The sequence below is a fragment of the Diceros bicornis genome, chromosome 4 (genome assembly GCF_020826845.1).
Source record: "Diceros bicornis minor isolate mBicDic1 chromosome 4, mDicBic1.mat.cur, whole genome shotgun sequence".
NCBI lineage: Eukaryota > Metazoa > Chordata > Mammalia > Perissodactyla > Rhinocerotidae > Diceros > Diceros bicornis.
Genome location: NC_080743.1, coordinates 54,812,174 through 54,838,507, shown reverse-complemented (window position 1 = coordinate 54,838,507; position 26,334 = coordinate 54,812,174). Strand labels below are relative to the sequence as shown.

The following is a 26,334-nucleotide window of genomic DNA, read 5'->3' as shown; positions in this document are numbered from 1 at the left end:
CTCCATCCTTCTATCACTCAGGACACAAACCCTGCAATTTTCTTTAATTCCTCTCTTTTTCCCATACTGTCAGTAATCTGTTCTATCTTTAAAATATATCCAGAAATCATTTACTTCTTATCCCCTTTATTCCTGTCACTCCAGTCTAAGCCACCATCATCTCTCACCTGGACTATTACATTACTCTTATAACAGATCTCTCTGCTTCTGTCCTTTCCTGGTTATGGTCTATTACCAAGGCAGTGGAGGATCCTTTTAAAACGTAAGTCAGACCACGTTATTCTCTGCTCAAAACCCTCCAATGGTTACTCCTTTCACTTCGAGTAAAAGCCAAAGACTTTGCCCTACATGATCTGCCATCTCCCTTCTCTCTCGCACCTCACCTACTGTCACCCTCACTTACTCCATTCCAGCCATGGTATTCTGGAAGACTGTTCCTTGAACATACCAGATATACTCATACTTCAGGGTTTTAATTCTAACTGCGCCCTTTACATAGAATCCTCTTCCTCCAGATATTCACCTGGCTAACTCAGTATCTTTAGGTCTTTACTCAATTCTCGCTCTCTCAATGAAACCTATCTTAAGTGCTTCCTTTAATACTACAATCTGTCCCTCCATCTCCAGTTAATTTCAATGCCCTTTACCCTGCTCTATTTTTACTTTTTTCCCATAAGACTTTATCACCTTCTATTATACTAGGTAATTTACTTTTTTGTTATGTTTATTGTCTGCCCCTTTCCCTATCAAATGTTGGCTCCACAAGGTCAGAAATCTTGTATTCACCGATGGATCCCAAAAGACACATACATAGTAAGCACTCAATAAAATGAGTCACCAGTTTTGACATGTAGTATTCTTATTACTATTCGGTGTCATGTATTTTTAAAATTTCCTCTGTGATTTCTTCTTTGACCCATGAGTTATTCAGAAATGCATATTTTAATTTCCAAACAAAGTAGAACTTTCTGTTTTTGTTATTAACTTCTAGGGCAATAGTACCATGGCTAAAGAACAAGAATCTGTATGATATAGAGCATTTGAAATTATATTAATCTTGCATTAGGGACTACTACACATCATTAAGGGGTTTAAATATTCCTTGTTTGTTCAAAAAGAATGCACGTTTTCTAATTTTAGAGCCCAAGGTTCTCCCTATATGTGAATTCATTAAATCAGATATGGTAATAGTATAAATTTTGTATATTTTTACATATTTTGTATCTGCTTAAACTACCAATAATTAAGAGCTATGTTTTAACTCTCCCACTAGGATAATGGAGCTGATAAAGTCTCCTTTTACTATACCAATGTTTGCTTTATATAGTTATGCTATTTTATTAGGTGCATACAAATTTAGAACTATTCTATATTCGTAGTGCACTAAACTTTTTGTCATTTTAGGGTCCTTTTTTTTTTAAAATTGATGTCTTAATAGTTTATAAGATTGTGAAATTTTAGTTGTACATTATTATTTGTCCATCACCATATAAATGCCTCGCTTCACCCTCTGTACTCCCCCCCAACCCTGATGCCCCTGGTAACCACCAAACAGTTCTCTCTTTTAGGAATCTTTTTTATCTCTAATGTTTTTTTGTCTTAAAGTCTTATTTTGGGGCCAGCACCGGTAGCGTAGTGGTTAAATTCAGCATGCTCCGCTTCAGTGGCCTGGGTTCGGTTCCCGGACATGGACCTACACCACTCGTCTGTTAGTGGCCATGCTATGGTGGCAGCTCATACAAAAACAGGAAGATTGGCAGGAGTTGTTAACTCAGGGTGAATCTTCCTCAGCCAAAAAAAAAAAAAAACAAGTCTTATTTTTTATTATTCAATCAGCTACCATAGTGGTGTGTTTCTGATTGTTTGTTTTTGGTTAGTAATTGCCTTTTACCTTTAACTTTTCCATTTTAGATATGCCTCTATATACACTTAGACTTTCTTTTAAGTCCAAACTGATCATTTCTGTCTTTTAACTGGTAGGATTATTACATTTACATTTAATTGTGACTGATATATTTGGATGTGTTTTTTATTTGCTTTGCTTTTTCTGTGCATATGTTTCTCTATTCTCCTTTCATGCCTCTTTGGGAAGTGTTTTTTTTTGGTGCGGAAGACTGGCCCTGAGCTAACATCTGTTGCCAATCTTCCTCTTTTTGCTTGAGGAAGACTGTCCCTGAGCTAACATCTGTGCCAATCTTCCTCCATTTTGTATGTAGGATACCACCACAGCATGCCTTGATGAGCAGTGTGTAGGTCTGTGCCTGGGATCCAAACCTGAGAACCCTGGGCCGCCGAAGCAGAGCGTGTGAACTTAACCACTACGCCGGCTCCAAGTTTTTGTTTTTTAATTCTGTTTTCTCTCTTTTAGTGGCTGGAAGTTACATATTTTATTTCTAGTCATTTAGTAGTTACTCTTGAAATTTTACCATATATATATATATATATATATAAATATATATAAATAAAAGTCTCAAATTAAATATCTTAAACATCCTCTCTCGCCTGAAACAATACAAGGATCTGAGAATACTTTTATCTCAAATCAATCTCTTCTTGACCTACAACATATTATCAAGTATTTTAGCTCTGACTTTTTTAAAACTCCAGAAATTAAACATTATTTTATACAGATAACGTTCATTTAGATTTAGTCTCATGGTTATCAATTTATTTGCTCAGCACTGCATTTTATCTTTCAGATCTTCCTCCTGGGATTCTTTTCCTTCTTCCTTCAATATATATCCTTCAGAAGGTCATAAAGTGAAGATCTGTTGGTTTCCAGCTTTTGTCTTTCTGGAAATGTCTTCATTTTGCCCTTGTTCTTAAAAAATAGCTTCGGTAAGTATACAATTCTAGATTGATAGTTGTTTTCTCTCTGCACTTTGAATATTTTATTCCAATGTCTTCTGGCTTCCATTGTGGCTATCAGTCTGATCGTCACTCCTTTGCAAGCTACCTATCTGTTCTCTCCAGCTGTTTTTAAGGGCTTCTCTTTGTCTTTGGTATTCTTCAGTTTAACTGCAAAGTGTGTAGGTACAGATTTTTTTTTGGTTAACCTCCTTCATATACATTCTGCTTCCTATACATTCATGTCTTTCATTAATTCTTCAAATTTCTCAGCCCTCAAATATTGCCTGCTCTCCATTCTCTCCTTCTGGGACTTCAATCACACATATGTTAGTTTCATTATTATATCATTGCCATCAACTCACCTCTTGGCATTACATTCTGGGAAATTACATGTATCTTTCAGTTCATTACTCCATCCACTGGGCTTTTAATTTCAACAATTATATTTTTCATTTCCTTTATTTCACTTTGGTTCTTTTCCAAATCTACATACCCATGTATGAGAGTCTTTCATTTCTTGCGGTATTTTAGATTCCATTTTTTATTAATTTCATATGCCATTATTTTATATTTTGTATGTTTTTCATTCCAATAGTTTAAGTCTTGAGGAGGTTGTTTCTACCAAATCTCACTCGTAGTGGTTTATTTCTTTCTGTTTGGTAATTCTCTTTTATTGTGAGCTTATATTCTGTTGAACTTTATCTGTAGGAATTCAGAGAGCCTAGACAGAAAACGCTTTCTCTCAAAACGTATTTGCATTTGCTCTGGCAGAGTCAGGGGTAGTACTGACCTTGGTCCAATTTAGCATCCTTCTCAGAGGACTCTTCCACTTTGCTGTGGGCCGAAGGCTTAGTCTCCCATTAGCGCTAATATGGGCATTTGCCTTTGGGGCAACCTTGCCTTTTCTGTTTGCTCACAGCTCATTGCTCCTGTTTCAGCTGACTCGTCACTTTTCTAAGTGAGAATAGACCCTTAGAGAGCTCCCTTACTTTTTAGCGTACCTAGTAATACATTAAAAATTACGCTTGTAACCTTCTATATTGAAGAATTCCAAATAATTTACATAGATACTGCCCCCTCAAGGAGGTGGAACATAACTCCCCACTCCTTAAGTGTGTACTATGCATAGTGACTTCTTTCCCAAGTGTACAGTATGACAAGGGAGGGAAAAAGAGTAACTTTACAGTGAAGAAACCTGACAAACATTGCTTCAGCCAAGTAATCAAGGTTAGCATCATCAGTGATAAGTCAAGTTGATAGGGTACCCTTGATATGATGTGATGAGAATGTCACTTTACCTGTGTTCTTCTTCCCAAGAATTTATAACCCCACCTAACTGAAAAAAACTTTAGACAAACCCATATTAAGGGACATTCTACAAAATACCTCATCAATACTCCTCAAAACTGTTAAAGTCTAAAGGAGCCTAAAGAGACCTGATGACTAAATATAATGTGGAATGTTGGAAGGGATCCTGGGACAGAAAAAGATATTAGGCAAAAACTAAGGAAATCCACAAATAAAGTGTGGACTCTAGTTAATAGTTATGTATCAATATTGGTTCATTAGTTGTAACAAATGTACCATACTACTGTTTAAGATGTTAACATACTACTGTTTAAGATGTTAACAACAGGGGAAACTGGGTTCAGGGTACACAAGAACTCTATGCTATCTTTGCAAGTTTTCTGTCAATCTAAAGCTATGCTAAAATAAAAAGTTTACTTTTAAAAATTATGTTTGTTGCAATTTCTCAGCATTTAGTTGTATGTTTAGTGGAAAGATCCTGCAAAATATCTAGCCTGTCACATCACCAGAAACAGAAGTCATCCCATTCACCCTTCTGCTCAATATAATCATGCTCCTCCCAGAACCATGCTCCACTGAAACTCCTCTGGCAAACTTTCTCTTCCCTTAGTTTCAGAGAAATCACTTGGTTCTGATCCTCTCCTCCACACCTAGGACACCTTTTCTTCTGCTAACCCCTGAAACTCTGGTATTTTCCAGGTTCTTTCACTGGCCCTATTCTCTTCTCACTTAAAACACTGTCCCTTGAAGTGCTTATCTATTAACTACTACCAATACGCTTACAATTCCCAAGTCTACATTTCTAGTCCAAGCTCTCTCCCAAATACAATACAGTGGTTATGAATATATTTCAGAAGTCAGTCAAACCTAGTTTCAAAGCCCAGCCTCTATTTCCAACTGCACGACCTTTTCAAAACACTGATTTCCTCATCCATACAATGGGATAATAATAGTACCCACCTATTCAAAGGTTGTATTCAAGATTACATGACATAATATACGTAAAATTTCTAGGATAGCATCAAGTACACAACTGTTAATAAATATGAGCCTGTATTAGAATTATAAGCACTATCTAAATCGTTAATTATCTACTAAATAACTCTTCTCAGATGCCCTCCAGATACTCCAACTCCATTTGTTCAAACCTGCTTTCACCACCTCTCTATCTCTTCCTCCCAAATTCCCTGTCACCCAAGACAGAATCCACAGCATCCATCTTCCAAGCTTTCCTCTAACTTCATCCCCAACATGCACTGGTCAGCAAGTTCTGACAAACTCTACTTGCTAAATACCTCTCAAGTCTTTTGTGCCCTCTCCACTACCACTATACTAATTCAAATCTTCGTCAAGTGGTTAATTATAATGGCCTCCTAACATTTCCCCCAAACATGTTATTATTTATTTTTAGTAACTGTAGTATCAGTTTCAGGTATTGCAGTTTACTGTGCTATCTTATAGACCAAAATACTACATATATATAGTATGTGTGTGTGTGTGTATATATATATTTTTGTCTGTGTGTGTGTGTGTGTGTGTGTGTGTGTGTGTGTGAGGAAGATTGGCCCTGAGCTAACATCCATGCCAATCTTCCTCTCTTTTGTATGAGGGATGCCGTCACAGCATGGCTGCCGACTAGTGGTGTAGGTCTGTGCCCAGGAACCGAACCCGGCCGGCCCACTGAAGTGGAGCACACGGACCACCCCCCGCCAAATACAATATTTTTGGTGGCCTAGTACAAAAGCAGCTTCATTCATCTTTCTTGGTTCTTTATCTCTTCCTTACCTACTCACTCACCCCCATTCCTCTCACTTTCACCACAAACTCCTTACCCTATTTACTACCCAGTTTAGGAAATCCTCCTGACTCACTCCCCTCTACCGCTGTCACCTCCCACTTATAGGGTGAGTCTGCACTTGAGGGAAAGAACCTTCCATAACAAAGGATCTCTCCTTGGGGAAAGAAAGGATTTAGACCTTCATTAGAGCAATCTTTCCCAAGTTGGCCAAGAAAAAAATTAAAACATCAGCAATTGTGAACTAATGAACAGAGACAGATGGTTCTGAAAGCACGGGTCAGAGGAGTTAAATATGGCAAGAAGATACTGAAGTCCAATCCACCAGCTACATCATACCTGGCAATTATAACGGTGCCTCAGGCAAAAAGATCAAAGTCAAAGGAAGCAGCAAAGCCAGGAGCAGCTGATGATTTATATTAGAATGATAACCTATGTTTAATATTTATGTTTTATAAATTTGTATTTTTACTTGATGTTTTAGAATATGATCGTAATCTGAAAAATATGAAATATCTGCCCTCACTTACTTGATTTCAATTTTTGAATTCTAAAAGTTTTGAATAAAACCCAAAATTATACTAATACCAGTATTACAAAAAATAAGTTTGCTCCAGTGTTACAATCACTATCTACTATAGCTTTTGTGCCTACACATACTTTCTTTTTAACATACTTGTCTTCCCTTACATCTTAAAAATCATGCCTTTTATTCCTTCTCTTTGTCTTTTCCGTCCTCACTTGTCTATGTGTACCTGTGGTTGTCACTCTCTGCTTCTGATTCTTTCACGCTTTTGATTAGATTTGGGATGCCTTCTTTTTCCTGCTTCATATCTTTTTTAAACAACTGTCTCCTCCATGAAATCTTTCTTACCACACACAAATATAAATTGTTTTTTTCTGTTCTTTAATTGGGGGTTTCCTAGAAAACTTCCATAACAAAGCTTCCTAAAGCATATTCCACAGAACACTAATCACATAAGATGGCTAGAAAAGAAAGAGATTCCATGGTAAATAAGTTTGGTAGTGCAGAATATTCTCTCTCTCACTCCTCCTGGAAATTCATGACCCATTTTATTAGGGGTACGGAAGTTCAACAGCATGAAACGAGCTTTAACTTTACTTTGGTAGTTCTTAAACTAAACGTCACCACTTTTGGGGAAATGCTGTTGTACAAATTCATACTGCTATTTTTGCTCAATGCTATGTTTTATTTTCTCTGTATCTTATCCACATTTGTCAATTTATACATATGTACTGCATGTGGCAATCTGAGAAACCTAAGAGGATAGAAACGACTTCTTAAACTAGTTGATACTAAACACAGCATATATGTGTCAGCATGTCCTATAAATGGTTTTCAAAAGCTCTTCCCTTTTCTATTACCAGGTTTTTAAAGTCTTTTAAAACAAAGTGAAACTGATCTTCCAAAATGTGACTTGATAGGAAATTTTCTTTTTAAAAAATCTTTAATTTAAAAACTTAAATGAAAATATGATTAATATTTGGTCTTTATTACTCCAACACACATCTATGGACAGCTAATCTTCAACAAAGGAGCTAAGAAAACACAATGGAGAAAGGAAAGTCTCTTCAGTAAATGTTGGGAAAACTGGACAGCCACATGCAAAAGAATGAAAGTAGACCGTTATCTTTCACCATACACAAAAATTAACTCAAAATGGATTAAACACTTGAAGGTAAGATGTGAAACTATAAGACTCCTAGAAGAAAATATAGGCAGTACACTCTTTGACATCGGTCTTAGAAGGATATTTTCGAATGCCATAGCTACTCCGGCAAGGGAAATGAAAGAAAAAATAAACAAATGGGACTTCACCAGACTAAAGAACTTCTGTGAGGCAAAAGAAACTATGAACAAAACGAAAAGACAACCCATCAACTGGGAGAAAATATTTGCAAATCATATATCTGACAAGGGGTTAATCTCCAAAATACATAAAGAACTCATACAACTCAACAACAAAAAAACAAACAACCCGACCAAAAAATGGGCAGAAGGGCTGGCCCCGTGGCTTAGCGGTTAAGTGCGCGCACTCCACTACTGGCAGCCCGGGTTAGGATCCCAGGCGCGCACTGACACACCGCTTGTCTGGCCATGCTGAGGCCGCATCCCACATACAGCAACTAGAAGGATGTGCAACTATGACATACAACTATCTACTGGGGCTTTAGCGGAAAAAAAAAAAAAAAGGAGGAGGATTAGCAATAGATGTTAGCTCAGAAGAGCCGGTCTTCCTCAGCAAAAAGAGGAGGATTAGCATGGATGTTAGCTCAGGGCTGATCTTCCTCACAAAAGAAAAAAAAAAAAAAACGGGCAGAGGATGTGAATAGACATTTTTCCAAAGAAGATATATGGATGACCAACAGGCACGTGAAAAGATGTTCAACATCACTACAATGAGATATCACCTTACATCTATTAGAATGGCTATAATTACCAGGACAAAAAACAACAAATGTTAGAGAAGACGTGGAGAAAAAGGAACCCTCATACACTGTTGGTGGGAATGCAAACTGGTACAGCCTCTATGGAAAACAGTATAGAGATTTCTCAAAAAACTAAAAATCCAAACACCATATGACACAGCTATACTACTACTGGGTATTTATCCAAAGAACTTGAAATCAACAATTCAAAGAGACTTACGCACCCCTATTTTCACTGCAGCATTATTCACAATAGCCAAGATGTGGAAGCAACCCAAGTGCCCATCGACTCATGAACGGATAAAGAAGATGTGGTATATATATACAATGGAATACTACTCAGCCATAAAACAAGACAAAATCGTCCCATTCGCAACAATGTGGATGGAACTTGAGGGTATTAAGTGAGATGAGCCAGTCAGAGAAAGACAAACACGGTATGATTTCACTCATATGTGGAAGACAAACAAATACACGGACAAAGAGAACAGATTAGTGGTTACCAGAGGGGTAGGGGGTTGGTGGGGGTGGGCATAAGGGGTAAAGGGGCATATATATACGGTGACTGACAAATAATAATGTACAACTGAAATTTCACAATGTTATAAACTATTATGACACCAATAAAAAAATCTTTAACTAAAATTTTTTAAATTTAAATGAAAATATGATTAATATTTGGTCTTTATTACTCCAACTTCAATTTTTAGAAACTGCTTGTTGGGGGCGGCCCCATGGCATAGTAGTTAAGTGCTTACACTCTGCTGCTGGTGGCCCAGGTTCGGATCCCGGGTGCGCACCGATGTACCGCTTGGTCAGGCCATGCTGTGGCAGCGTCCCATATAAAGTGGAGGAAGATGGGCACAGATGTTAGTCCAGGGCCAGTCTTCCTCAGCAAAAAGAGGAGGATTGGCATGGATGTTAGCTCAAGGCTGATCTTCCTCACCAAAAAAAAAAAAAAAAAAAGAAACCCCTTGTTTTCGATAGGTTATTTAAAAAAAAATCCAGCAATACTAAAGATATTGCTGTGCCTTTGAAATCCCTCCTTTGAGATGCATTTTCATATTAGCACAATAGCTTTAACAACATATGAGAGATTCTGAAATTCTATGAATCTCTGGAACTGCAAGATGTTGCTATATGGATACATGAAATAATCAAAATAAGTAAACAGTTTCTAAATTAATGTGTTCTCCAGCATTCACTAACATTAATAGAAGAGACTAAGAAAATCTATGTTCATTCCTTCAGATTATTAACCTTAAAATTTCACCTCAGGTATGCAGGATTAATTGGAAGAATTTAAAGCTTAAGCACACAGGCCTGCATGAAAACACAGTGTAATAAAATGTATAGATACCATAATTACATTTAAAAATGACAATAGTTACCATTTACTCAGCTTTCTAAATGTCAGGTAGTTTTCAAAGCACTTTACAGAATTATCTTTTTTAATACCACCAACAATCATATAAGGTGGGCTATACTATTATTATCCCCTTTTAAAGTCTTTTTTTGTGTGTGTGTGAGGAAGATCAGCCCTGAGCTAACATCCGTGCTAATCCTCCCCTTTTTGCTGAGAAGACCGGCTCTGAGCTAACATCTATTGCCAATCCTCCTCCTTTTATTTCCCCAAACCCCCAGTACATAGTTCTATGTCATAGTTGCACATCCTTCTAGTTGCTGTATGTGGGACGTGGCCTCAGCATGGCCGGACAAGCGGTGTGTCGGTGCGCGCCCGGGATCCGAACCCAGGCTGCCAGCAGCGGAGCGCGCGCACTTAACCGCTAAGCTACCGGGGCCGGCCCCCCTTTTAAAGGCTTTAAGAGGTTAAGTAGCCAGCTATAATACCTCAGAGTCCAAAGCCCATGATCTTTGCCAATTAATCACTATACAATACTGTATATCCCTCTACGTATGTAGATCTAACAAAACCGGGAATAACCTCTATAGCAGCAATTCTCAAAGTGTTGCCTGGGGTCAGATTTAAGAAAAATTCATTAATTAAGCACTTTCTATGTTCCACACCATCTTCAAGGCGCTGCGTACATAGTGGTGGATACAACAAATTCCCTGCTGTCACGCGCTTACCTTCTACTTGGGGGTGAGGAGGGAACATGTATCTCAGTAAATAAGCAAATAATAAGGTAGTATCTAGTAATGAGAAAAGGTATTAAGAAAATAAAATAGGGTGATGTGGTAAGAGAATGCTGGGCTGGAGGGAAAGGGGGGAAGCTCTTTGGCTAGCTCGATAAGGGGGAAATTTCTAAAGAGATGACATTTGAGCTAAGACCTGAAAGACAAGGATATCAAGGCAACTTTTTCACATCAAGTGGTAGTTTATAAAATGGTGGTGATAATATAAATGGTAGTGTATTTTTATGTCCTTATTTGGCAAAATAAAACGTTGGCAAACTTACAGTCTCACAAAGTAAAAAACAATAATTAAATGGTTGATAAAATAAAGTCTGGAAACCACTGGGCAATATGCAGTATTAAGATGAGAGACAATGGATGTGGTCCTTGTAGAAACTTGATAAAGGCCATTCTACATTATAAAGCAATGTTTCTCAAACCTTCTAGTTTCAGGATCCCTTTACACTAAAAATTGAGTTTTTGTTTATGTGGGTTATATCTATGCTATTTATCGCATTAGAAATTAAAACTAAGAATTAAAAAATATGTATTAATTCATTAAACAATAATAAAACCATTACAGTTAATAGGTTACATATTTATTAAAAATATATTTTGAAAAACAAAAAAATTTAGTGAGAATAGCACTGTTTTACATTTTTGAAAATCTATTTAATGTCTGACTTAATAGAAGACAGCTAGGTTCTCATATCTGCTTCTATATTCAACTTATTGCTATACATGAATTAATGAATTGTTTTAAACTCTGCAGTTCAGTGAAATCATCAAAATAGATAGGCACATGAACTCAGAGAAACAGAGAAGAATGGTGGTTGCTAGTGGCTAGGGAGTGGGGGAAATGAGGAGATGTTGGTCAAAGGGTGCAAAGTTCCAGTTATAAGATGAGTAAGTTCTGAGATCTAAGGTACAGCATGATGATCATAGTTAACAATATGGTATTATTTACTTGCAAGTTGCTAACAGAGTAGACCCTAAATGTTCTCACAACAACAAAAAGGTAATTATGTGAGGTGATGGAAGTGTTAACTCACCTTATCGTGGTAATCATTTTGCAATACATATGTGTATCAAATCACTATGTTGTACACCCTAAATTTATACCATGTTATATGTCAATTACATCTCAATAACGCTGGAAAAAAATAGACAGGCACAAGGCTGTTTGGGAACCATTATACTAATTACACCACACTGCCTATGGAACACTACAAAATACCAATAAACTTTGAAAGAAGTGGGAAGCAATCCAACACAGTGGTGGAGTGTAGACTCTGGAGTCAAGACTGCTTAGATTTGAATCCTGGCTCTACTGTTTACTAGCTGTGTACCTTGAACAATTTATTTTACCTCACTGATCCTGCAAGTACTTCACTTATTATAACTTATAATATTTTCTTTATTATTTTGCCTGTCATCAGCGTAATTTTACATATATATCACTAATAGACTTAGTAATAAAAATACATAGTACTTACCTCATGAATTATTATATTAAATGAGATCACATGATAAGAACTCAGTAAATGCTAGCTATTTATTACTAAATCTATTAGTGATATGTTTGTGAAGTTAATTACGTTAATGACTGGAAATTTAATAAAGAACATTGTTAAATAATAACAATGTACTTGTAAGCAACTCAGGCTTTGAACCCACTGTATTTCTTTTCTTTCTTCCACTCACTCTCACCATTTGCCTACATAAAACAAAAACCAAAACAAAATTAAGCTTATGCTTAGCCACTCTGAAACCAGGTATGGCTTCCTTGTCCTATGCTATAAACGTTCTGACAATTTCCTCAAAATAACCAATTAACTCCCATGAGCCTCAGTTTATAGATTTTTTCAAGTGGGGATAACATATCTTGCAGAGCTGATGTCAGGATTATAGGTAACATCTGTATGATATCTAGTAAGTGTGCTCAGTGAATAATACCTTCTCTCCAACCAGAAAGTGACCCCTCTTCTAAACTGTTACAGCATATAGAAACTCATACTATCATACTCCCCAGAACCAGTTATTTTTGTTCAATTCTTATCTTAGTCACTAAACGTTAAATTCTTCGTAATTCCAACTCTTTCAGCATTCAATACAGAGTTTTACATAGAGCAAGCACTCAATATTTCTGAATTCATTTTCTGAATTCTGTAACTTTGGACATAGGAACACACTATAAAAGTAATTTTAATAACTCAAGTAGGGGCCGGTCCCGTGGCTTAGTGGTTAAGTGCATGCGCTCCACTACTGGCAGCCCGGGTTCAGATCCCGGGCGCACACCGACGCACCGCTTGTCTGGCCACGCTGAGGCGGCATCCCACATACAGCCACTAGAAGGATGTGCAACTATGACATACAACTATATCTACTGGGGCCTTGAGGAGAAAAAGGGAAAAAAAGGAGGAGGAATGGCAATAGATGTTAGCTCAGGGCCGGTCTTCCTCAGCAAAAAGAGGACTGGCATGGATGTTAGCTCAGGGCTGATCTTCCTCAAAAAATAAAAAAAAAATTAAAAAATAAATAAAATTAAAAAATAACTCAAGTAATACTGATTGCCTCCTGGACACAGAAATTATCATTTTAAAATAATGCATTATGCTACAGCATTAAAACTATTTTGATGGTAAAGAGAACACGAAAACAGCACAGGATCCAGTCTGGTCTTCTTAAAGTTAAAAATGTCAAGTTATTCCTAACATTAAAAGATCTTTCTTCGTCTAACAGTGCAACTTTTACTAAAAGGGTAATAAAGAAACACTCACTCTCCTTCTGCTAGTGGGGACCAAAGAACCATAGAATGAAAGTAAGTGAAACTAATCACTAGAGAGTGAAGTGGAGGGAGGAAGAGAGATGCAAGAAAGATAAAATTTAAACCAAAGATAAAATTCACAACCAAAATTTAAACCCAGCACACTAAACATTTCATTTCTTTCATCAAAGACCTTGTATTTGAATGTTTCTCTCTAAGAGAAGAATAAAAAGAGGTATTTTTTTTAAAAAACTATCTTTATCTTAGCCAGAACTTCAACGTTCTAAAGCATAGATGGAATTGTTGCCTTTTTCCAAAAGGAGTAACTAGGTTCTACTACTTTCTCTACAAGATGTGCGTTGCTCCAGTATTCTATAATTAAAATCTGTGGGGGCAGTGGAATTTGAAAGCACTATAAAACACCAACTACTTTTTCTTTCCTTGAAAAACAGATGAGAAATTCAGTCAAGCTGGTGTGTACAACCGTGTTAAGTTTTTGAATAATTTTTACCAGGGTCTCTGAGCTCTTTCTACACATTAAAAAGCCTCATGTTATCTCCAGTCCTGATAGCTGAAATTTTAAAACACCTAACCCAAGTATCCTCTTTGGACTTTTTAAAGTACTGCTATAAACCAATAAACTTGAAAAAAAAAAAAAAAAAGATCATAACTGACTGACAAAAGCCTAGGAGGAAAGGGAGTTTGGACGTGTCTATTTCGTATTAGTTTATGAAAGGTGGGAAGCCAAATCACTAAGAATAAAATTGGTAAGCCTCCACTCCCTAAGAAATTACACACATACATACACTCACCCTTTCTCTACGGAGCTAACTGTAATTTTGGGGTGGCCTGCTTCAGCAAATTTTAATATTAGTATTTTTCCACTGTCAATAAAATTTTCCTTTCAAGATATTTCCATACCACAGAACCATTTGAAGTTTGTCAATACTGTTTCACACTTTGAGTTATGGGAATGTTTATTTGCTACATAATTTAACATTTAGCTTACTATGGGATGTATAGTGAAATTATATTTTACATATTGCTTCAAAACCCCCAAGGGCCATGTATATAATACTACCCTTCTGCATTTGAGAGACAAAGCAGCTAAATGAAGAACACAACAACTGCTTGTAAAGTCTCAGAATACAGGTAAAAAGGCTCATTTAGTATACACCATTACAATAATTATACATTATAATTAAGTTAGTTCCGTGTTTTGAAACATTGTCAAGAAACACAGAAAATATTATCTACCTCTCTATGAACCTAGGGCAATGGAATGAGGAAAAGGTGACATTCAAGGGGGAGAGGACAGATTATGCAATAATTTTACAATTGGGAATTATAACAGAGCTAATGCCTAACTAATCCAGACGTGCCAGTAAGCCTAAACCAAGAGCAGAAACACACAAGAGGTCAAAATAAATTTATTACTTCTTTGGGGAGCTGAGATAAAGCTCACCTTGAACCTCAAAAAGAACCAAAGCCAAGAACACATTAGACCAAGTAAGTACAAAGGGGTATCTAAAATACGAGAATGCTCCAGAACCTTCTCGCTGGACCTCTTCTCTATCTACACTTATCACTCTATCTTACTATACTTCTCTACCTACACTTACCCCCTAACAGATCTCTTCCAGCCTGTGGCTCTAAAGACAATCTACACACTAAAGATACCCTGTGGTGACTGTCGCACAACTCTGTGAATATACTAAAGCAACTGAATTGTACACTATAAATGAGTGAAGTTTATATTTGTAAACTATATCTTAATTAAGATTTTTTTAGGGCCGGCCCCGTGGCTTAGCGGTTAAGTGCGCGCGCTCCGCTGCTGGTGGCCTGGGTTCGGATCCCGGGCACGCACCGACGCACTGCTTCTCTGGCCATGCTGAGGCTGCGTCCCACATACAGCAACTAGAAGGATGTGCAACTGTGACATACAACTATCTACTGGGGCTTTGGGGGAAAAATAAATAAATAAATAAAATTATTAAAAAAAAAAAAGATTTTTTTAAAAGTAGACAACCCAAACCTAACATATTCAAAACTAAATTTCTAATCTTCCTCCCCAAATCTGCTCCATTTACAGCCTTCCCCATATCAATGTCAACTCTTTCTAGTCACTCAGGCAAAATCCAGAGTTATTCTTGATTACTCTCCTCTCTTACCCCACATTTAATCCATCTAGAAATCCTGTTGGATCTACCTTCAAAACAGATTCAGAATTAAATTACTTCTTATCACTTCCACTGGCCATGACCTGATCCAAACCACCACCATCTTACCCCAGGATTACTACAATAGCCAACGAACTAGTATCCTTGTTTCTGTAGCAACCAGAAGGACCTTTCAAAAACATAAATCAGTTCACAGCACTCCTCTGCTCAAATGGCTCCCCACCTCATTCAGACTAAAAGCCAAGGTTCTTAAAACACCTATACAACTCTTTGTGATCTGCCCTTCCTCCCACCATCACCTACCATCATCTCTGAGTTCATTTGCTAATCCTCATTTTAACTACTTCTTTCCAGCCACAAAAGTTTTCTTGCTGTTCCTTAGCTCACCAGGCACACTCTAACCTCAAGACCCTTGTATTTTTCTGTTCTCTTAGTCTTGCAACATTCTCCCCTCACACTCCCATATCTATATTGCCTAATACCTCACCTCCCTGCTCAAACATCACCTTTTCAGTAAGGCCTTCCCTTACCACCTAATTTAAAACTGCTAACTCCCATAACACTATGTATTCCCCTTCCCTGCTTTATATTTCTGTACAGCACTTCTAACATCTATACTTTCTAATATATTTAATATTTTACTTGTTTGTCATTTGTCTCCCCTTATTAGAGTATAAGCTCTGTGAGGGCAAACACTTTTCTCCATTTTATTCACCTGCTGTATCCCCAATGCCTGGCACTCTAGGTTTTCAATAAATATTTGTTAAAAGAACTGAATGTAAACTAGGGACTTATAAGCAAAATTCACCTTGGAACTCAAAGTTAGAATCTGTATCTAGTCCACCTGTCTTACTCATTTGTATACATATGATATGTGATTAAAAAGCTTTATGCCTATGGCAGTATTGTTATACTCTTCAGGTCAAGCCTACATATCTGCTACAAAGGATGGATTACAAAGAAAGTAAACAGTTAAAGGAATAGCTACATTTCAGAGGCCAGAGCTGCAGAAAATGGTCCCAGACCCTCAGATTTGTGGAATATCAGATATGAGACAGAAGACTTGCACTCCCCACTAACCAGTGTTGTATCCCAAACTTTTTGTCACCAAAAAACTTTTATTTAATCTAAATGCACCTCATATTTAGAGATTTTTTATCTAGTAGTCAGCTTTAATAACATGTTCAACTTGTTTTTCCATTTTTTATTAATCGAAAACATAAATAAATCCCTATCAGAACTTCAAATCTACACAAGATAATCAGTTTTGCCACAGAAAGCAAAAACAAAACAAAAAAACCCACTAAGATTTAAAATCTCAACATTCTATTAATCTATTTGGCCTCATCTTGAATAAATAAGCACATTATCAAAGATTTTCTGCATTGTAGAAAATATGTGATGAATAGGAAAGGCTGTCTAGTACAGCAGCTAAGAGTGCACACTTTGAATTAGGAATGCCTGGGTTGAATCCTGGCACTATCATTTACTAGTCCTGTAACCATGGGCAACTTACTCAACCTTTCAGTTGCCTCTGTTTTCTCATCTGTAAAATGGGAATCATAATAATACTTACTTCAAAGAGTTGTGAGGGTCGAATGAATTAATATGTATAAAATGCTTGGAACAATGCCCAGCACATAGTAAGCACTTGATAGAAGTTAGCTATGAAATTATTACCATCTTCATGTTCCACCTAAGGATCCCAAGACTCAAACTTGGAAACCATTGCCATAGATCAAAACTGCTAACTGCACTTTGCAAATTCTCTGCAACAAATTAATCCTGTATGAAGAATTTTTTTTGCTAGTCCATGTTTACATAACAGTCTCTCTTGTAGAAAAAGTAACAGATTGTATTGAGATTTGCTTCAGGGGCAAGGGAGTAAAGGGGATGGAAGAGAAAAGATCGGCCATTAAGTTGATTAACTACTAAGGTGGAGTGATCAGTACAAGTGGGGGATGTCATTACTTTTCTAATCTTGGACATATTTAAAGTTTATACCAAAAGGAGCTGAAGGGAAATCTTAACAGATTTTCTACTCTACCAATGATTCTACTTTCCTATATCCCCCTTTTCTTCAAAAATTGATTTAACTTCTCATGCCACCTTATAAAACAGACCAACTATTCAATGGTTAGAAACAAGACAACACGGAAATATCATAAACACACTATTTTCCATTTTGTCCTACTAGTTCTTCAGAGCACTTGCTAATTCACTACAGAGAGGCTGGTTCAATTCATCCGCCCCTGACTAAGAATGCAATTTCCAGCACTGTACCCAAAATAAAGTTCTGCTGTAATATTTTGAATACGCAGGATCTTAAGACTATCTTTAAGGTCCATCCATAGATGGCCCTTGAGGGCTTTATGCTAAGCGAAATAAGTCAGACAGAGATACCATATGATTTTACTCATATGTGGAATATGAGTGACCCAACAACAACCAAACACATAAACACAAAGAATAGATCGGTGGTTACCAGAGGGGAAAAGGGGAGGGCGAAAGGGGTAAAAGGGCACAAACGTACAGTGACGGATATCAAAAAAAAAAAAAAAAAAAGACTATCTGTATCTGTACTATCGTCATCATCATAAATCATCGAATGTTTTCTATATGCTAGGACCTATGCTAAAATACATGCGTTATCTTCTTAGACAATAATCCTATGAGAAATAATTATCTCTATGTACAGATTAGAAATTGAGGCTCACAATTTAAGTACTTTGCATAGAATCACTCAGGTACTAAGTGACGGAATTAAGATCTGAACCTAGGTCTAATTCTAAAGTCTGTATTTTTCTACTTTTCCATATTGATTCCCATTTTACATTAAAAATGGGAGGGACAAATGAAGTACAGAAATGATAATCTGGTCAAATTGTACATCAAGTCCGTAGAAGAGCCATATCTTGAACCTGCCAACAAACATATCTATCAATTCTTTCACTAAATTATAAACGTTTCCTTCTGATAAACAGAAATTAAAACAATTCAAGTACTTGATTAACTATTTCACAAAATTACATTGGCAAATATTTACTGATTGCTTACTACTGTGTGTCAAACATCGTTCTAGTTGCTTGCGGATACAGTAGCAAAGAAGACAGCCCTGGTGGGAGAAGACAGACAATAAACATGTAAATAAATAGATATGGTAATTTCATATACTGAAAATAAAGTGATGTGATAGAAAGCAACTGAAGGGACCATTTGAAATAAGGTCATTAGAGAAGGACTTTCTGAGCAGGTAATAATTGAGCTTGGATCTAATGATGAGAAGACAAGACTGGAAGAAGCCTGAGCCATAGTAGGCAGGGCTGATGGTGTAGGAACTTGTAGACCATAGTAAAAGAAGTTTAGATCTTAACCCTGTTGCAATGGTATATCACTAGAGGACTAGAAAGCACAGGATTGACATCTGTTTATGCTACAGAAAGATCACTTTAAAAAATGACGGTAATGAATGCTTCAGTCAAACACATTAAAAGAAGCCTGAATAAAATCAGTAGAACCCACCTATGGAGTATATATCTTCAGGAAGCCTACTTGCCTTCTCTAAATTATTTCCTTTAAAGTGAACAAAAGTCTCTTATTACACATTATGAAATAAGGGATAAAATGAAAATATCTCTGGAAGAGCTTAACATAGTTACATAAATTCACACTGAGGTCTAAATATAAATTACTAAATAATGGAAGCCAGAAGAAAAAAGAGAAGCAAAAGTGGCATCAAGAAAATGCACAGGGGGGCCGGCCTCATGGCTTAGTGGTTAAGTGCGCGCACTCCACTACTGGCGGCCCGGGTTCGGATCCCAGGCGCGCAGTGACACACTGCTTCTCCGGCCATGCTGAGGCCGCGTCCCACATACAGCAGCTAGAAGGCTGTGCAGCTATGACATACAACTACCTACTGGGGCTTTGGGGGAAAAATAAATAAATAAAAATTTAAAAAAAGAAAAAAAAAGCACAGGGGCCAGCCCCGTGGCATAGCGGTTAAGTGCGCGTGCTCCGCTGCTGGCGGCCCAGGTTCGGGTCCCAGGTGCGCACAGACACACTGCTTGTCAGGCCATGCTGTGGCAGCGTCCCACATAAAGTGGAGAAAGATCGGCACGGATGTTAGCTCAGGGCCAGTCTTCCTCAGCAAAAAAAAAAAAAAAAAAAAAAAAAAGAGGAGGACTGGCAGATGTTAGCTCAGGGCTGATCTTTCTCACAAACAAAAAAAAAAAAAAAAGAAAATGCACAGAAAAAAGGCTGGGAATGCCAAAGACACCTACTTCATAAATTCGCCTAAAGCTGACTTAGAAACCAAACTCAAACTAAAATAGTATTAACTGTAAAGAAATACAAAATTAAATGAAAATGAGGCCCAATGCATAAACTGTTTTCATCATGCCCTTCACCACTCTCCTGAATACTTCTCTCAAAAGGCTTTATTTACAATAAGACAGACAATGTTCATTAAATGTAAATACAAAACCACTCAAAACTACCCTTAACCATTTTAGAAAGCTAAGTTCCATTTCACTAAGGGAAAAAAAGCAGGTTTTTAGAAAGCCAAAAGCATTTAACTATATAAACTATATATAATCCACTATCCACTTCCAAATTAAGTATTGTCTTCCTAGAGCAATCATTTTTTTGCTCTTAAGATATCAACAAGGGAAATAAGCTCAGGCACAATATCAACAACAGTAGAGGCCGAAAAATTCTGGCTCCAGTATATCTCATTATTGCTGACTAAAAAAAAAAAAATACTGTAATTGTCATCTGTAATCCCACAAGGCAGGGATGGGGACCAACTTACTCTTGCAAATGATGTAACCATATAGTTAAAGCACCAGAGTCCAAAGGTAGGAAATGTTAAATGTTTGAATAATTTAGTAAAAACGTTTTAAAACAGGAAGGAGAATATGTTTAAGGAGAATATGTCCTCAGGCTTACATGAGCACTGCTTGCTACCACTGGTGTACCAAGTACATGAAAGAATAATCTTCAAAACATTATTTTAAAAAGTTAAATGTGGCCATTGTTATCCGATATGGTGGAGTCAAATCCTAACTCCACCATTTTACTGTCTAACCTTAAGCAACTTGCTTAACATTTCTGAGCCTTAGTTTCCTCATCTGTAAATCAATGACTAAAAAATCTACTACCAGGGGTTATTTTAAAGTATAATGCAATAGATATTGTAAATGACAATAAAGGGCTGGGCACATAGCAGATACTTAATATGTGAGAGTCTTTGATGATGACTGTTATATTTGAAATTGTATGTTCTAATTTTACCTCTTGGAAAGAAAGAAACTTCAATCTGCTATTGGTAAATACAGGTAATCCTGTGTTGGTTCTACAACTCTTTCAGCATATATTATTCAAAGAGCCACAAAACACCTCTCCCAACAATAACTTTGTATACAAATGGTTTGAAACCTGGGGCCAATGATTTTGCAGGTTTTACCCTTGGGTTTCCTAAAACGTAAACAAATCACAACACTACAGGGGCAATGGCAGAAGTGGAAGAAGAATAACTGGATGATGGGTCTCACTGGTGACATACCATAGACAGGAAGCAACAAAAGACCTAAAATTCAAATAGATATATGGATTTAAGGTTAACCTCTTCTCAGTAGGAAGCAACAGTGACTTCTCCAGACTTCCTCCAAAAAGATTTGAAATCTTTTGCAAACAATCCATGCTTCCTGACAGTTTAATAGACCTCTTTTCCGTAGTAAAGCAGCAAAGTGGAAAAAACTCCCCATGAAAACAAAAAAGCAATAACTGGGTAAAAAAGTACTATAGGTGTATTCAAAAAGCACATTTCTTGATTTCCTATTTTGATTACCTATGAAACCAAACTCAATTCCTTAAAAAGGTACTTCAAGTGATTCCAAAGTAGCCAGATATGTTTTACACTTTAAGATATTAGTGATGATACAGACTACAGTTGTTTCCGGTCAGTATCAAGAAGCCTGGATTTTACTGCAGCAAACACAGGTACAGGGAAACCCCCAGGTCGTCGCCTCGGCTCCGTATGGAGCTCATGTTACTTCTTAACATTCACCAAGGTAAGCCTTTCTTACTACACCTCACAAGTTTTAGATCAGTCAAAAAATAAAGTAGTCGAACATATTCCAGCGAAATACGTGGCTTTACTACTGCTTAAACCATAGCTTGTCTATCTTCAGGAAAACCAGGAATCATTAACACGACAAGGCCTATAAGAAATAAACGGACGCGACAATTAACGTGAAGGTTCAGTAAAGTCAACAGCACCTTACAAGGCTCTGAAATGAAATAATACATAAATCTCTATCGATCTGGGCCCGATGGCCCAAGGTTACACCAAGTCAGTGGCTAAAAAAATCCAAGAAATAATGAGCCTCCTGCAGTTCAGGACACCCCTTGGCTAGGAATGGAGTCTAGGTTTGGGAACACTCGAGCCAAAGCTTTAATGGAGACAACCCCAACCGAAGGCAGTGGCTCCGTGGGAAAATCCCAAACGTTTCGAGCAGTATTTCCTTCCATTTCCCCAGTCACCCCCAACACTCACATCTCCGGAGCCACTTCATCCAATGGTAGACGATAGTAGTGTGGTGTTTCTTGTTCTCTATACACCAAGACGACAGGCCTTGAATAGATTCCATGGTGTTAGTTACCGACTGGAATTTTCGATCCAACGAGGACTCCAGAGCCCCCGCCGAAGAGGCCGACGAGGAGGAGGCCTTACTGCTGCCTCCGCCGCCGCCGGCCGCCATCTTCCCGCTTTGCACAAGCGCTGCTGCTCCTCTGGCGGCCGCGGCGGCGGCGGGAGCGGACGCGGGCAAAACAATCACTGCGAATGCGTGAAAGCCGTAGGTGGGGAGGGAGGCCAGGGGGTGGGGTGGTGCACGCGCTAGGCTCTTCTGGAGGTAGGACGGGAGGACCAAGCTGCTGGGCACGCTGGCGGCTCCTACACGCTGCAAGGTTGGGCTGCGCGTTTCGAACGTTTATCAGAATTGTTCTAAGGACTTGTGTTTAAACCAGTCAGTAATCACGGAAGAAATACGCAAAAAACAGGTCCTGCAAAGCCTCTCAAAATGCCTGGCCGCGAAACTAATGGTTTTATACTCTTCGGCTCTCAACGCTAAGGCCCTTCCCCACTCCTCTTCCCACTTACTCCAGTAAGGGCGGGCGTTAATATCTTAAATTTAATAGTACCCGACTGCCCCTTCAGTTGCAGAAATCTTTCCCTCTCCTTTAGATCCTCTAACACAGAAAAGGCCCAAGGCTACCTAGTCAGGATTTTTTTTTTGCAACGCAACAGCAGCAAAGGCACAGCAACAGTATCGCGCACGCGCTGCTTGGCCCCGCCCCCCCTCCGCTTCCTTCTCAACCTGGAAAGCAGAGGGAGGCGTGATGGCGGGGCAATCCGACCAATCGAGGGAGAAGAACGGGAAGCGCGCGCAGGAGCCCGCAAGCCCCAAGGGCCAAGGAGGCGCTTTGATTATTTGTGCGCCTGCGCAGTAGATAAACGTGTAGCGGGTTAGAAGAAAAACGGGGAGGGACGGGTGAGGGAGCTGGTCAAACTAAGGAGAAGGGTTGGGGGGAGGGGCTTCACCGCTCCGCCCCGCCTTCTGCTTCCTAGCGAGGTCTGTCTCTTGAGGCTGTGCAGCTCACACAACAAGGCCGGGAAACTCCCCCCACTCAGCGGGCACTGTTACTCTCTGGCGGCTGCAACCGCCGCCGCCGCCGCTAACTCCTCGAAGCACCAACGGGCGACAAAGGGGCTGGCAGCCATTTTGCCCTGCCTTACAAGATGCGCATGCGCCAGCTCCTGCGAGCCATTCACTACGCAGACTCTAGACCAAACAATATTTTACACTGCCCCTTGGACGATACCACTCGCAGTCACTTAACTATTTGGATTATAGGAAGAGGAAGTAAGTGAAGTGAAACGAAAAATTGCCCCGTAAAATTTTCGAGACGAGGAAAGAATAAAAGGCAAAGTGTGATCTCATCTTCAGTTGTGATGCAATCTCACAATTGCATAATACATTATAGTTTACCAGAGCCTTAGATATCTATTATATTGATTAGCACAACCTAGATTAAGCATTCCATCTCATCTGCCTATGCAAATCCTCTGGGCAGATTTGGAGGCTCCTGTGTTCCACTGAACACATGCAATTACGTATTGTATTTTAATTTTCTTACATCTCCCTAGTAGGCTCACGTTTCTTGATGCAGGGAACCTGTTTTATCAAGCTCATATCTAGTATTCATTAATTCAACAAAAAGTTGCTGAACGTCTTGTGCCAAATACTGTTCTAGATGTTGGGGAATAACAGCTAGCAAAACGGACAAAAATCCCTTCTTTTTCGGGCTAGTGGCAGGAGACCATAAACAAATGTATATCAGAGAGTAAGAAGTTCTATGAAGAAGTATGAAGCAGGGTAAGGGAGGGAGAGGACATTGTGTGTGATCCTCTATAGGGATGGGAATGGTGGTTTGGTGATCCAGGAAATCTTCTGGAATGAAGTGACCCTTGATCTGAATGTTAAGAACAAAGTAACCAAGCAGCTATCGCGGAGGTGGAGAAGAACATGCTGGCAGAAGGAACAGCAAGTGCAAAGGCCCTAAAACAGGAATGTCTTGACATATCAGAGGAAGAACAAGGAGGCCAGTGTGGCTGGAGAACAGTAAGAGAGGGACAAGTGGTAGGAGAGGGCTTGAGTAGGGCCTTGCAGGCCACTGTAAGGACTTTGGCTTTTAACTCTGAGATGGGGAGCCCTTTTAAGCAGAGAAATTACGTGGTGATCTTTTTAAAAGATCACATTGGGGGGCCGGCCCAGTGGCATAGCGGTTAAGTGGGGGCGCTCTGCTGCTGGTGGCCTGGCTTCAGATCTCCAGCGCGCACTGACGCACCGCTTGTCAGGCCATGCTGCTGTGGCTGCGTCCCACATAAAGTGGAGGAAGATCAGCACAGAAGTTAGCTCAGGGCCAGTCTTACTCAGCAAAAAGAGGAGGATTGGCATGGATCTTAGCTCAGGGCTGATCTTCCACAAAAAAAAAATCACATTGGTTGCTATGTTGAAAATAGACTTCAGAGCCACCGGTTAAGGAGGCTTTTGGAATAATCTACACAAGGAAATGATGGCGGCATTACCAGAGTTGTAGCAAAAAAGATAATGAGAAGGGGTGTCAGATCCTGGATATATATTTTGAAGGTAGAACTAAAAGGATTACTCATGGATTTAAGGGGAATATGAGAAAAATGAGTCAAGTATGACATGGAGGTTTTTGACCTGAACAATTAGAACAGTGTTTCTCCACCTTTTTTTTCATTATTGTTGCCCCTAAAGATCCTTTTTAGATTTTTTTCCTAATCCCCCCAACCCTCATGAGGTTGTTTTTTTTTTTTTTTTGGTGAGGAAGATTAGCCCTGAGCTAATAGCTGTTGCCAATCCTCCTCTTTTTGCTGAGGAAGATTGTCCCTGGGATAACATCGGTGGCCATCTTCCCCTACTTTATATGTGGGACACCTGCCACAGCATGGCTTGATAAGCAGTGTGTAGGTCTGCACCTGGGATCTGAACCTGCGAACCCCGGTCTGCCAAAGTGGATCGTGCAAACTTAACCACTATGCCACTGGGCCAGCCCCCCTCATGAAGTTTTAATGCCACAGATATATTGTATATCTGTTTATGTATTGCATGTATATCTGTGCTTTATACAAGAGTAAGCATGAAGTTTACTCTTTCTATTCAATGCAGAATTAAGAATGACTAAAATCTTTAAAAATTAAAAATTTTGAAGCTATTAATATTTAACTTAACTTTATAATTGTATTTGCTGAGTAAACTTTAATGTATTTATTTAAAAAATAGTAATTTATCATATCACATATGAAAATTAGCAATTCATACAAATGCATAATAGCAATGTAATCTTTTTAAAAATCATTCAAAACTATTATATTTCCAGCGAAAGTAAAACAATTGAAAAAATTAAATTTCTTAAAAATTTTTAGTGAACTTTTAACTTTTACTTGACATGAGAAAATTATTAGCCACTTAGTATTCAGATATTGTTGACATTTTTTCTTCTCAGCATTTGACATAGTTAATGATGCATTCAATAACTTTTATAGAATAATAAAATATCAACTATTTTTATTTGCTTTTTAAAGCCCAAGTCATATGCCAGAAGCACTGAGAATCAATCACACAAGGCGGTACATGACAGCCAATAGTCATGTGTAGGCCACTTCCTGTGTTAGGACTTAAAAATAGGGCAATAGAGGGAGAGAAAGTTCTTCAATCACAGCCATCTATTCCTCATAGTTTTGTAGTACTGACCTTGCATGCATTTTGTGTATCTCCCATGAACTCAATATCATTGCTGCTTGTAGTCATACCCTAGAAAATGAGAGATATTAAATAATAAGGAATAAAATTTTGTTAGGTAGAGTTGAGCTTTGAGGGTCACAAACCATTGTAATATCTAAGATATTTTCATTCCCCAGAGCCAATTTTTTCCCCTGTGGGATGATATTGCCCCCATTGAGAATGCATGAATTAGAAGAATGGAGTTGCCATTTTCTCAGATAGACCAGGAGAGGTTAGGGGGAGGAGTAGTCCTGTGAGAAATGAGTAGGAATTAGGATTTCAGTTATGGACATCTTGACTTTAAGATATCAGACACAAAAATGGCACTAGATATATAAGTCTGAAGTTCATGAGAGAGGTCTAGGTAGGAAACATCAATCTAAGAATTGTCAGTATATAGAGGGTGTTGAAAGCCAAGAGATGGATGAAGTTGCCCAGGAAGTGAGTGAGTGTAGATAGAAAAAAGGTCCAAGG

The 26,334-nt window shown here is 38.3% G+C and overlaps 1 protein-coding gene across 8 annotated transcripts in view; it reads right to left on the bottom strand.

Moving 5' to 3' along the window:
* RPRD2 (regulation of nuclear pre-mRNA domain containing 2) overlaps positions 1-22,830 on the bottom strand; it is a 101,809-nt gene extending 78,979 nt beyond the window's left edge. For 3 of the 8 annotated variants that reach the window (XM_058539044.1, XM_058539046.1, XM_058539045.1), the window contains exon 1: positions 22,044-22,825. In XM_058539044.1, the coding sequence (XP_058395027.1) occupies positions 22,044-22,248 (205 nt within the window). In that variant the 5' untranslated portion in view covers positions 22,249-22,825. Of the gene's footprint in view, positions 1-22,043 lie in introns of all 8 variants that reach the window. The other 5 variants (XM_058539040.1, XM_058539047.1, XM_058539043.1 and 2 more) reach the window with 4 other exon arrangements.
* Between the last annotated feature and the right edge of the window lie 3,504 nt (positions 22,831-26,334).